Raw genomic sequence first — 13,118 nt, 5'->3', positions numbered from 1 at the left:
CACTTCAGCCTAACACTTGCCAAGCAGTGTTACATATACACAAGGAATCTTCAGATGTGTCCTCCTGTTCTGTAGCTTGCTAATTGTAGTCTGATAAGCCACAGATAAGTCAGTCACAGTCCACTTGCCAAGATACATTTTATTATAGGTTTAAAATGTAAGTAACTATTGGAGGAAACAGTATGCATTGAAAACGAAAGCTGAAGTTACAACCCCAGGGCCATCCAAAGATCATCTGTTGGTAGTTATCTCTCTGGTTGTACCTGAGGAGACCTCTCCTCACCCTGAGAAATCACTACCAAGTGAGGTTTTTGCTGGGAATATAATTTCACTCTTTGCCTTGTCTGCCTTGATTGCCTCAGGAATGAGGCAGAAGCAAAGAGGCATCATTAAGAAGGAGATTTTTACAAACAGTGGTGTGCTGGTAAATGGGCTCTCAAAAAAAACAAAAACAAAAACAAAAACAAAAACAAAACAAAAAAAAACACCACACACACACAAACCTGATTTGTAGTGTTTGCTAATTCCCATGGTATAACTAACCCCACCATGGTCAATTTGGCAATATTTAATAACCAAATAGAAAAACTTCCGAAAATTTAACAATCAGCTCTCACAAACAGGTGCCAACCCATTCCAGCAGACGGTTGCTTATAAATTAATAACGATCAACTCCACCAAGTTTCCATAAATAAATGTGATATAACTTTAATTTCCTGAGACGAATGCAAGATGGACAAGGCATGGTGTTTAGAAAAACACTAAGAAACAACTTGGCCTCAGGTTCAACCTGTTCCCAGAGCAACTTCTGTTATACACAATACAAATATACTTAAGTTAGCTTTATATGTGACACTATTAATTAACATAATGCAGCTTTATATAAATATCCATAAATATTTTAAATTTGGTTAATATATAATCATATTATATAGCTTTCAAAAAGAACCCACAAGTAGCATATTAATTGAACAGAGTTCCAAACTTTAGCAGGCTGCCATTGAGTTGAGTTTGTACACATTTGACTAAGACAGGCTCTTCAAAGTGAAGAAAGGGATTTGGTTGGAGTAAACCCTGAGCAATACCCCTATGCCCCTTGCTCCAAGCAGGGAAAGGAAAAGAAGTTTGTCAAGAAAGCAAAGACCTGTTATAGCTTTCCTCCACCCCCTTTGGGCTGAATGGAAGTATACTTCCTGAAAATTGAACCTCTAAACTTTACCATCTGTAACGTGATGGCAGAAATACCAACTCTAAAGCTAAGGCAGTGATGCAGTGGGAAGCCCATTGGCCCCATTAATCACTAGTTCTGTGGGTTGAGATAAGTTACTTATGCTCCATCTGCCTTCGTATTCTCGTTGTGCCCCCAAATACCTGCCCCATTAACTTTATAGAGTTGCCATGTGATATGTGAAAGCACTTTGTAAACCATGGATAGTCAACTAAATACATGAAATAATTCCAGGACATTATCCAGCATTGGTAATACCAATTTCTGGGTGAGATATTGTGAGTACTAATGCTTACTCTATCTTTACCATTGACAATGTTTAGACACACATACAAACGACTTCTCATGAAACCCTATGTGAAGGTTCAGAAAGACCTCTTCAACCTACTGGCTTTGTAAAGTAGCCTGTATCCTGAGTATGATGAATGAAATCAAGGGAAATTCCCAAATAAAGTGCATTCCATTCCATGCCACCTGTGTCCCTATCCCAGTATCTTCCTAGAGTGTTCTCTATCCTTTAATATCATTGCATTTAAAGAGGGGTGTTATTGGCATATCTGTGGCCACCCTGCCAGTCTGACTGCTTTTTATTAGGAGGGTCTCAGAAGTTGGGAGTATGGGAAGAATAAAGTGAAACAGACCAAGAATATGAGAACAAGGCCAGGCTACAGTGCTGGATCCTTTTAGCATACCAAGTAAGACTCCTATTAGAATAAGACTTCATTTTTCCACCCAGGAATTCAAAGATTAAACAAAGACTCTTTGAGGAGCTTCTGCCCTTTAACCACCCATATTCATTTTACTATGGATTAGTAGTGTCTTTGCCAACCCAATGCCAGGGGTAACCAAATGTATTTGGTCCTTCCTTTGAGTCTCTTTCCGATGACAATGAGAGATGAAAATTCATCTGCAGAGGAGTTCTCTTTGTTGGTTGATTTGTGTACCCAAACTTTAGGCATTGAAAATCTGCCTCCTCCAACCCACCCACCAGATCTCTGCATGTGCTGAAGAGGATGGGGAGACCAAATCAAGACTCTAGGAGATGAATTGGGGATTGGCTAGCAGTATGACACCCCAGTACGTATTATTCTTTAGAACCTGATGTTCAGCATTGAAGATCAAGTCTATTATATCTCCAGCATGCAACTCATAAGTCCCTCCTACATTCTGGATTGTAGCGTTGTTTGTTAGAACTTGTATGATGCCTTTGTTTCTACGCAGTCGCACCTCAAAAGGAGCTGGTTCCTTGTAGGTTTTATTGGGAGCCACTTCGCCATAAATGGAATACAAGCCATCCTGAAGTATCCTCAGCTCCCAGTCAGCTATCTGACTCACACAAGGAGGCTCAGGAGATGCCATTTGCCATCTTGAAGGCAATGGTCCTGTAAGAAATTTACAAGGGAGGGGGAAAATGGAAAGCATCATTATTTAATTATTCCATCATCTTCCTGGTTATATAGTTCTTTCCCCCTTATAGTTTGTTTCTTTACCTGGTCTATACTGATCATCTCCAGCCACAATTTGAGTATATTAAGTATCTAGCTGTTCCTTGTTTTAGAGAAATTGCAAATCCTAAATGCTTCACATACTTGGGAAATTCTAAGGAAATGGATTTGGAACGGAGAAAGGAGGTTAAGTTTTAGGTGGCATTATATCTCTCATTGATGAGTATATGTGAAAGAAAGAAAGAAGGAGAGAGGGAGAGAGGAATTATGTACCAGGACTGATAACCAGGGATAGCAGTCCAGGAAGTGTGTTCATGGTTTTCTATGTAAGTACTGTTTACTGTGTGTCACTTTATCAATGAGACCTTCCTCATGAATCTATAATCATGGTCTTCTCATTAGTTTATGGGTATATATCATTCAAGAACCCCTTGAGATATCACTAGCCAAATCCTCCAAAAATAGCTACTGGGTAAAGTTGTCAGTTTAAAAATGGAAATAATTTGACTGTTTAAATATAAGTATCCCTAGCTTAATGTTATCACAGGGGGTAGGGAAAGGGTCAAGATTTAGTCATTTATTTTCATAGGTATATATGGAATTTACATATTTTACTATTGTTAATTGATTGTATACAGAAGTGTGATTTCAGAGGCCCAGGAAATGCTTTTACCACCCAAAATATTTATCTGGCCTGTTCACTAATTCTCCATAATTTTTGCTATGGGGGAAAAGCCTTTATCTCATAAGTAGAAAGAATTTTGATAAGAAAATACCCTGGAAGAAATAACACATTGACTTAAATTCTTATTTATATGTGTATGTACACCTCTGAGCATAGATTCTGAAGGATCGTAAAGGAAAGATCATTGGAGCAAGAAGCAAAGTCTCCCGGTATGGGCAATCCCAGAGTCCAGTAAATTTCCTCTTGCTTGACATGTAGCACGCATAGTCAAGGGGCAAGCAAGTCACCAGGAAGAAGTGTCACTGGTTCTCTTATTTAGTTCTGTGACAGGGGCCACTCACAGACCACCTTGGAACCAATTGAAGTCCTCAACTTTTACCACATCAAAAGGAATTTCAAACATATCATGAATTCTACTCCATTCACTAGAAAAGCAAAAATAATCACAAAGACAGAGACCAGTGAGAAGGGATTTTTTAATTCCTAGGAGCCTGGGGAGCCTGGCAGTTTGCGCTGTATAGGAAGCAGGAGTTGCAGTTATCTCTAGAAATATTTTCTCTCAGCTGAAAGTACGGGTTTGGCCCGTACATATAAACAATCCAAAATGCATTTATTTTTATTTTTGTATGTATTCTAAGACATATTCTAAGGTTCAATTTAGCTGTATACTTTAGTGTGTTTTATAAGCAAATACCAGGTCACTATAAGGGAAAGTGATTCAGGAGCTAAGAGGAAAAGAGAAAGGAGCAGAGGAAGTGGTCACTCCTTCCCCCCAACACTCATTCTTCTTCTATACATTTAGAAATAAAATTAGCACCCCACACACACACTCTGCTGAATACCGGCAGTATGTGAAATGTGAGAAGGACTTTAACTTTGTCAGAGAGAAAAATTGTAGAAATCTGAATAGTGTGTTTATATAAAACCTTGAATTAAATTAGGTTCCTGGATCTCAGATTCCCAGGCCTGTAAGAGTGATATGCGTTCCTGCCCAGAGATATGACCTTGATATTAGCTTCATGCTGGTCTATCTGTGTGACCTTGGAATCCTCAGTTCCTAGACAACTGATTGGCACATGATGAGCAGTTATAAATAGTAACTGAAGAATGAATAAAATAGGATAAAGGCTTCCTCAACTGCATTGGATTGTGCCTTCTTGCATCAAATACTACAAAAAGTAAAAAGGAAGCATGCAAAACAGGTTACTTACCAAACTTAGCTACACAGGGCTCACTGACTACCTGTAGGGGAAGAAAAAGAAAAATTGGTCAGGATAATGACGGTGTCACAACTTTCTTAATTGGTTATTTAGAGCTTCATATTCCTGAAGCAAACTTCTTTTGCTAACCAAGTTAAAAAAAAAAAATTTCCTCCTTCCACCCCGTCTCATCTCGTCTCTCTCAGCTTCCCTTTACAGATGGCTGACCTCGTCCTTTACCTTTTATTACCTAGCTACCCTTTTGGACCTTCTAGGCAAATATTAAGGTCTCATTCCATCCACCTAACCTCTACCCACAGGACAACTATTTGATCTTGAACTTTCTTCCTCTCAGGCTATAGAAATTTTCTATAAACAATACTTTCCACACCCCAGTGCTTACACAAGGTGATCCCTTGGCATATGAGAATAAAGTAATAGAATTTCTATTTATGTTTATTTTTATTTTAAATAATTAGAAATTAAGCAATAGAAATATTTATAACTCAGGTCAATAAAGCCACCCTTATTTAATATTTGACAATCACGTGTCATATATAATAACTGAAATACCCTGAGAAGACCTCAGTTTCAAACTGTTGCAACATACCACAGTTTACATGCTTTAAATACTTGTATTGAGATAAAGTATAACAAAAAAATTGTACTGTGTAAAGTGTATTGGTTTCCATATGGCAAAGTACTTAAAAGACTTTTTGAACTTAAAGATGTTGCACATTTTTCTTTTATAAGATTTTTTTGTCTGCTAGGAATAAATTAAGGGAGGCAAGGGCAAAAGCAGTGAGACAATCTAAGAGATCCTTGTAGTCATCTGGCCAAGAAAGCATAGTGCCTCCAACCAAGGTTCTAGCAGTGGATATGGTGATAAGTGATCAGAAATAGAGCCAACAGAGGTCCTGACATGCATATGGGATGAGAAAATGAGAGGAGTCCAAGAAGACTCCAAGATTTGGGGTTTGAATCATTGGAAAGAATTATTGAAATGAGCAAGACTTAAGAAGAGTAAATTATGGGAACAAAAAGAACCATGGGTTTGCTTTGGGACATGTCCAGTGTGTGAGGCTTATTAAATATCTAGGTAGGATAGTCAGGTAGGCAGTTGGATCTATGAAGATGGACTTTATGGAGTTCTGATGATATAAGTTTGGAGTCTTCAGCTACCATGTGATGCTTTAAGACAGGAGACTATGAAATCATCAAGTCAGTGAGTGTCGATAGGGAGGAGTCCTGGGACACTGCAATGTTTAGAGGTCAGGGAATGAGGAAGAACCAGCAAAGGAGGTTAAGAAGGAGAGGCCAGTGATTCAGAAAGGAAACAGAGATAGTGTGATATTTGGAAACCAAGAGAAGAAAGTGTTTCAGGAAAGAGGAGTGATCAGCTATGTCAAATGCTGTTGGTGGGTCAAGAAAGAAGAGGACAGAGAATTGACAGATGGGCATGGCAGTCACTGGGGTCCTTGATGAAAGTGGCTCTGTAATGTGATGAGGACAGAAACTTCATTTGAATGAATTGAAAAGTAAGTGAGAAGAAAATAAATTGAAGGGATTTTGCTTTAAGGGAGAACAGAAAAATTGAATGTATCCTTGATGGGAGGTCAAAGATGTTGGTTGGTTGGTTGGTTGGTTGGTTGGCTGGCTGGCTGTTTTGCTTGTTTGCATATGAGAAAAATGACACCATGGTTCTCTGTTGCCATTTGATGGGAATGTTTCAGGAAAGTGGAGAGGGGTAATGTGAAAGAGCTAGATCATTGTTGGAGCAATGTACTTGAGTAGGTAATAGGAGACAGAAAGAAGTTCACAGGTGGCTTTAAATAGGTTCATGAACAATTCATACATAGTGACAAGAGGAAAACACATTATACATTGACAAAATAGCAGGTGAGTGATGGATATGATGGGAAGCTTGGGAACTCTTTCCTGTCTTGTCTATTTGTTCACAGAACCTGGAGGCAAAGATATCAGGTGAGAGAATGGGGAAGAGACATTGGATGTTTAAAAGGAAATCAAAGGAATGAACTAGTCCAATAGAGGAGAAATAATGGACTGTAGAGATGGTAGCTTTTTGCAACTCTGAAGTCCTATTTGAAGTTAGTGGCCATAAATTTAAATTAAGACCTTTCAACAAAGTGTTTTTCCTTAGCTGTATTCAACTGTGAAAGACACAGAGAAGCTGGGTTTAATCAATGTTGACAATTTTCCAGGATGAGAAATTTGTCAGAATATAATTTTCTGTTCTCCCTTACACCAAAATCCCTCCAATTTATTTTTTTCTCATACAATTTTCTAGAATATAATTAAGAAAGAGAGAAAAAAGTGAGTGGGTTAATGCAAGGTTGGGTTTATAATTGTAAACCATGGAATTTAAGTTGCAGAAGGAAGGAAGGAAAAGCATGAATGGAATAAGGGCCAACTTTATTTAAATTTTTAAGAACATAAAATCTTTGCAACACTGAATGGGGATTAAAAAGTCAGTGTTAGCTCAGGCTCAGTTGGTTGGAGCATCGTCCCATAGACCAAAAGGTTGTAGGTTAATTCCCAGTCAGGACACCTAGGTTGCAGGTTTGACCTCCAGTTAGAGTACATATAGGAGGCAATGAATCTGTGTTTCTCTTCCACATCAATGTTTCTTTCTCACCCTCTCTCTTTCTCTCTCCCCCTTCCTCTCTCTCTCTAAAAATCAATAAAAACATATCCTCAGGTGAGGATTAAAAAGAAATTTAGCATGATAAGCACATTAAAGAATGCATTTTTCCATTTTGATCTACATTTCTTTGTGAGGTCATTTTTTTAGTTATGGCAGACAAAACCATGAATCAAAGTACATTAACTTAGAATAGAACCTTCAAATTATTATATCATAAAATGTTAAACTAATATAAGAAAATAAAAGTAATATATTGAACAAATTAAAATATTCAGTTATTTTAGAAGTATTTGTTATAAACATATTCTATAAAATATAATACTTTGATAAAAGCAAGATGGTTTTGCACTGTGAATAAACTACATTAAGCATATTATTTGGTTCACCCTTATAATTTCTATTTTGTGTATCTTTTTAATATACATAGTGTTAGTGCTTGTATATAATGTATAATAGCATATATTTTGGGATTGAAATCAAAGTAGAAAACATTTTTATTTCAGTGGAGGGGTGCATTCTAAATGTTTGAAAGTCTAAGAAACTAGAAACACCAATCAGAAAGGATATATGCACCCCTATGTTCATAGCAGCACAATTTACAATAGCTAAGATTTGGAAACAGCCTAAGTGCCCATCAGCAGATGACTGGATCAGAAAACTATGGTACATCTACACAATGGAATACTATACTGCCATAAAAAAAGAAGGAATTACTACCATTTGTAGGCACCTGGATGGAATTAGAGAACATTATGCTAAGTGAAATAAGCCAGTCAATGAAAGAAAAATACCACATGATCTCACTCATTTTGGGATAATGAAAAACATTATAAACTGATGAACAAAAAGATAGATACAGCGGCAGTAAAGCATCAAACAGACTGTCAAATTACAGCGGGAAGGTTAGGGAGAGGTGGGGGAAATAGGAGATCAACTGAAGGACTTATATGCATGCATATAAGAGTAACCAACGGATGCAAAACATTGGGGGGTGAGGGCATGTATGGGAGTGGGGTGGGGGGGGAAATGGTAAGATATGTACACATATAATACCTTAATAAAAAAAATAAAAATAAATGTTTGAAAGTCACTATTTTATAATGAATCACTAGATTCCTATTATTGTTTTCGCTTTTGCAATTATCTCATCCGCATCTTGGGATTTCTTAGAAGAGATGTTGAAATTCCATTTAGTTTAACTCATGATAGCATGTGATAGGGAGACCCTTAACTTTATTTCCTCATTTATAAAATGAGAAATATAATAGCATCTAGCTCATTGAAATTGGTCATGGTTTAAATGAGGTTATTCTTGTGAAGGGCTTTACCCAGATATTCTGTGTCTAATCCTGCTCATTTAATATTAGCTATATTGATAATGATGCTGATTATAATAAAGAATTGAATAAAACTTTAAGCAGCTCTGTTCCCAACACTATACAGCATTATAAGCAGGAGAAACAAAAGTAATTTATGGCACTTGCTTCTTAAGAAGTTTATAATCTTTCTAGAAAGATGACTGCATTCATGGAGCAATTGCGTAACAATCTAAATATAAATGGATGCTGATGTAAGAGCCGCAGATAGTATCTGTGCTCTGTACTTTCATGTCTAAAGAGTGTCGAGAAGCTTAAGGTCATAGACTAATGGCCAGAGACAGACATCCTAAAGACTGTCACTTGGGCTGCTGTAATGTCTAGTATATATGATCCAGAAACCACCATTGTATTTTACTACCACCAATGAAAATCTGTCCAGTCACAAAAATCATCTACTAGTATTTGGCAGTGAGGTACAGTCTTTGATGGAGGAAGTGAAATAGATAAGCAAGGAATACCGATATTGTTAAAGTCTTTTGAAATTTATATTCACTGTACTGTCATTAATAGTAATGGTGCAAATATTAACCACTACAATGTGCTGAAAGGCTATTTATGGGTCAGACACTGTTCTGTCTCATTAATCCTTACCACGACTCTATAAAATGAGAATTGACAGCATGCTCATTTGTTGTATGAAAGAGATTAAGTAACTAGCCCAAGGTCATGCAGCTGATAAGAGGCCAACCAGTCTGAGATCCAAACAAAACCTGTCTGACTCACAGGTCTCTGTGGGGCAGTTTCTATTTATAATTCTGGTAATATCTGGAAGAAGCAAATATCCACTTCTAAAGAAGCATATGGGGCTTTCAGCTTGGTTGAATTTAGTTCATTTTTGATGAAGAGGATCAGTTGCTTTTGTAACCCCATTTGATTTAAGCCAAGATTCACATCGTTGGGTTCAAATGGCCAAAGCTTAATAATTCTTTCTCCAATCCAACCTTCATCAGATCATCCTTTGGAAACAGAATCTACTCTGCTTTTAAGTAGAAGCACAACTTCCCCCTTCATTGAAACAGGGGACCCTCCTGAACATTTGGTGTTTTAGGGACAACTTCTGTGAGGCTATTTTCACTGAGGGGTTGAAATTGATTGGGCTCTGTCTCTGGATCTATTTTTGTTCATCAGTTTATGTTGTTCATTATATTCCATAAATGAGTGAGATCATGTGATATTTCTCTTTCTCTGCCTGGCTTATTTCACTTAGCATAATGCTCTCCATTTCCATCCATGCTGTTGCAAATGGTAAGAACTCCTTTTTTTACCACAGCATAGTATTCCATTGTGTAGACATACCACAGTTTTTTAATCCACTAGGCTGCTGATGGGCACTTAGGCTGTTTTCAAATCTTAGCAATGGTGAATTGTGCTGCTATGAACATAGGGATGCATAAATCAGAGAAACATCGATCAGACCATCAAACCTCAGAGAGAAGGTAGGGGAGGGTGGGGGTAAGGGGGAGAGATCAACCAAAGGACTTATATGCATGCATATAAGCCTAACCAATGGACACAGACAACAGGGGGGTGAGGGCATGAGTGGGGGGGGGATGGAGGCGGAAAGGGGGGATAAGGACACATATGTAACACCTTAATCAATAAAGAAATTTAAAAAATTAAAAAAAAAAATAAAGAGATTAAAAAAAAGAAATTGATTGGGCTCATAGCCAATCCTTTTCAGTTGACTGTCTTCTGAAAGAAGAAGGAGGGAAATGAAAATAATGTTCTCCCAAAGAAATTTCTGTTGGTCTAGAAGGAGCCAATCTTCCTGTCTAAAGCTTGGTGAATTAGTGCCTGGAGAAGCTGGGAAGTGGAATGTTGTATATGAAAACAAGTGTGCGAATTAAAATAATCTAAACTCCAAGGTTCATGGGTCTTGTGAGAAGGTGGAAGCAGCCCTGTCATAATGACTCACCTTCCGCCAGCTACTCAGGCCTCTTTTTCAAGTATACTTGTTTGTGGTCAATAAGGAAAGGGCAGTGCAGTCAATGGAAAGTGGAGCACACGACCTGGTATTGTCAACCAGGCCTTGGCTGTTCCCATAGGAAATACACCATCATGGCATCCTTTCAGAACAATATGAAACATCTCCAAATTTGGAACAAACTCTGGGCTATTTCTTTAGGGGCAGAACTTTTCATTGAGAAGCTATGTGTTGTCTGGGAGAGAGAATCCAGAATCAGAGCTCAAGCATATGAGACTGGTCAAGTTCAGTTCTGGTAAGAGGTATCAGATCCTCCATGCCCCTGAAATTCCTCTGTTCCTTTTTGCAAGAGCTCCTGTGTGCCTTTAAAAAAGGTATTTTCCCCCTCTGCTATGCATTGGATCCCCATTCATGTGCAGGGACGGGTGACACATAACATGTCCTATGTTCTTCAAGGTCATCTAGCTAATGAGACTTGATTTTTGGTGGTTTTTGGGAGGAAAAGGTACTTCTAAATTTAAGCTATTGCTATATTCTCATCCTTCCCCTTCTTCAGAAATCTAAACACTCAGAACTGACAATTCTCTTCTTTCTGCTCAAAGCTTCACTGCTCTAGAAAATTCAGACTATTGCTTGATACCTTCCCTGAGAGAGTGATGTGGTTATAAATGCCTCTGTATACTTGTCTATCCCTGTGCAATACTGAATAATGGGCTATTGTATAAAAATTGGGGGAAAGCTACACTTACCTCAACATCAACTACAGTGTACTGCTTGCTCCTACATTTTTTCTCCATTGCTTTCAAATATCTTAAGTTGGAGAACTGTATCTTTGAAATCTTTGCTGGCCAATTCCCTAAGAAAAATGTTTCAGCAGTTCCTTATTTCACATCACAGTCCTTTCTTAAATGAGTATGTATCACCTTATTCTCCCCAAGGCTCAGAATCTTCAAACATACCTTAAAATGGGCTAAATCCTAAATGACATAAAGCATTTTTTAATTTCTTTTTTGCTCAGTGCTATGCAGTCAACAGTCAGAAAAACTCCTAATAAAAACCTAAAGAATCTCCATTCTCTTCACTAGACCCACAACTTGGGCTGGAGCTCAATGGGAAATTCCTGATAAGCATCAGGGGCTTCCCAATTAGGAATGTGTTTCACCCTTCCTCCATGAAGCCTTCCTGATCACCCTAGCCCAAAGCCATTGCCCCCCTTGAACTTCTAAAGCATTTATATTCTATACCACCCTTAGATGAATTATAAATCACTGTATCTTACAACTAGAACGGGACTTTATAATAAGTAAATCCATTCTCCTACCACCATTTTTCAGATGAATAAATTAACAATGAGAATTCATATAGCTAGTTATTGGGAGACCTAGAACCAGAATCCAGATCTTCTTACTCCTAGTTCAATGCCATTTCCCTCCTCAAAGATACACTAACCACCTGTCACTTACCTTATTCCATCTTCCACCATCTTTTTATGTCCCTTCCCTCCATTAGACTACAGTTTGCATCCCATTCCTTGAGAGCAAGTAACATATTTTACATCTTTTCATTCCACCAAGAAAATTTATTTAGCAAAGTTCCAAAAAGGGAAAAAGTACTCCACAGACATCTGTTAAATGACTGATTTAATTACGCAGTTTTCTCCATCTAACTCAGTTCTGCCACCAACATTTAGCATTTTCTAGTACCATTCATTTCATGACACTTAGATAAGCCTCTAAACTAAAGCCATATGCCATGACAAATTAGATTATCTTCACTTCCATGTCCCTTTCAATTAGCTCTAACAATACTGAGTGGCAATGACAATACCAGACTTACAAAAGACAAAAGGATTATAACCAATAGCAATCTCAGGTACTATTATCTCCTTACCTTGAGTGGGAAAAGAGTGAAGGCTACTGTGCTGAAGGAACAGACTAGTAGCACAATAACCAGTGCTGAGAAGACCCATGGCTTCCAGCATGGCCTCTGTGCTCCTGGAGGGCTTGCATGGTGTAAAGGCATATTCTCCATGTGTCTCAAACTCATTCTCTGCAGAAATGAGAGCCGTGGAAGCAGAAATTCATGAATGATGAGCCAGTGATGCAACGACTTGATTTTGTCCTATGGTAATTAGTAGTGGGTGTAAGAGGCGGGGTTTCCCTTATTCTGTCTTGTTGGAAAAACGATACTTCTAGGCTAAGTGCTGACTCTCATTTGGTACCAAGCCAAATGTGTTCACTCAGCAGAACGGAAGTCTTCATAAAAGCCAACACAAAGAGGATGAAAAAAAAAAACAACACGAGGGAAGTTTGAAAGGAAAAAATTCTTTCCCAAAGCAAGAGGAAATACAGTGCTGTGCAGAATTAAAAATTATTTCCAAATAAATTTATTTTTTGTAAGAAGAAATAAAGTCCAACATAAGGCCCTTTCATACCTCAGATATTATAATATTGTGAGGCAAGGGGGTGAGAAGTTAGGAAGCCTAGGATGCATGGTTTGGTAAAATAGAGTTTCATTAATTTCTAGTAGATAAAATATGTTCCTTCTGAGGTCGTCTCTAGCAAGCACCAAGGGTGATACTGGAATTTGATAT

At 37.9% G+C, this 13,118-nt stretch overlaps 1 protein-coding gene across 1 annotated transcript; it reads right to left on the bottom strand.

Moving 5' to 3' along the window:
* Nucleotides 1-2,263: 2,263 nt before the first annotated feature.
* TNFSF18 (TNF superfamily member 18) lies at nt 2,264-12,571 on the bottom strand (the record flags this gene model as incomplete). The annotated part of the gene is made up of 3 exons (XM_080648843.1): nt 2,264-2,610; nt 4,570-4,600; nt 12,416-12,571. 3 exons carry the CDS (start codon nt 12,569-12,571, stop codon nt 2,264-2,266), a joined length of 534 nt encoding a protein of 177 aa, XP_080504969.1.
* Nucleotides 12,572-13,118: the final 547 nt, after the last annotated feature.

The sequence above is a fragment of the Plecotus auritus genome, assembly GCF_963455305.1.
Source record: "Plecotus auritus genome assembly, chromosome: 12".
NCBI classification, from domain to species: domain Eukaryota; kingdom Metazoa; phylum Chordata; class Mammalia; order Chiroptera; family Vespertilionidae; genus Plecotus; species Plecotus auritus.
The sequence above is the reverse complement of the archived record's forward strand: the minus strand, read 5'-3'. Positions and strand labels throughout refer to the sequence as shown.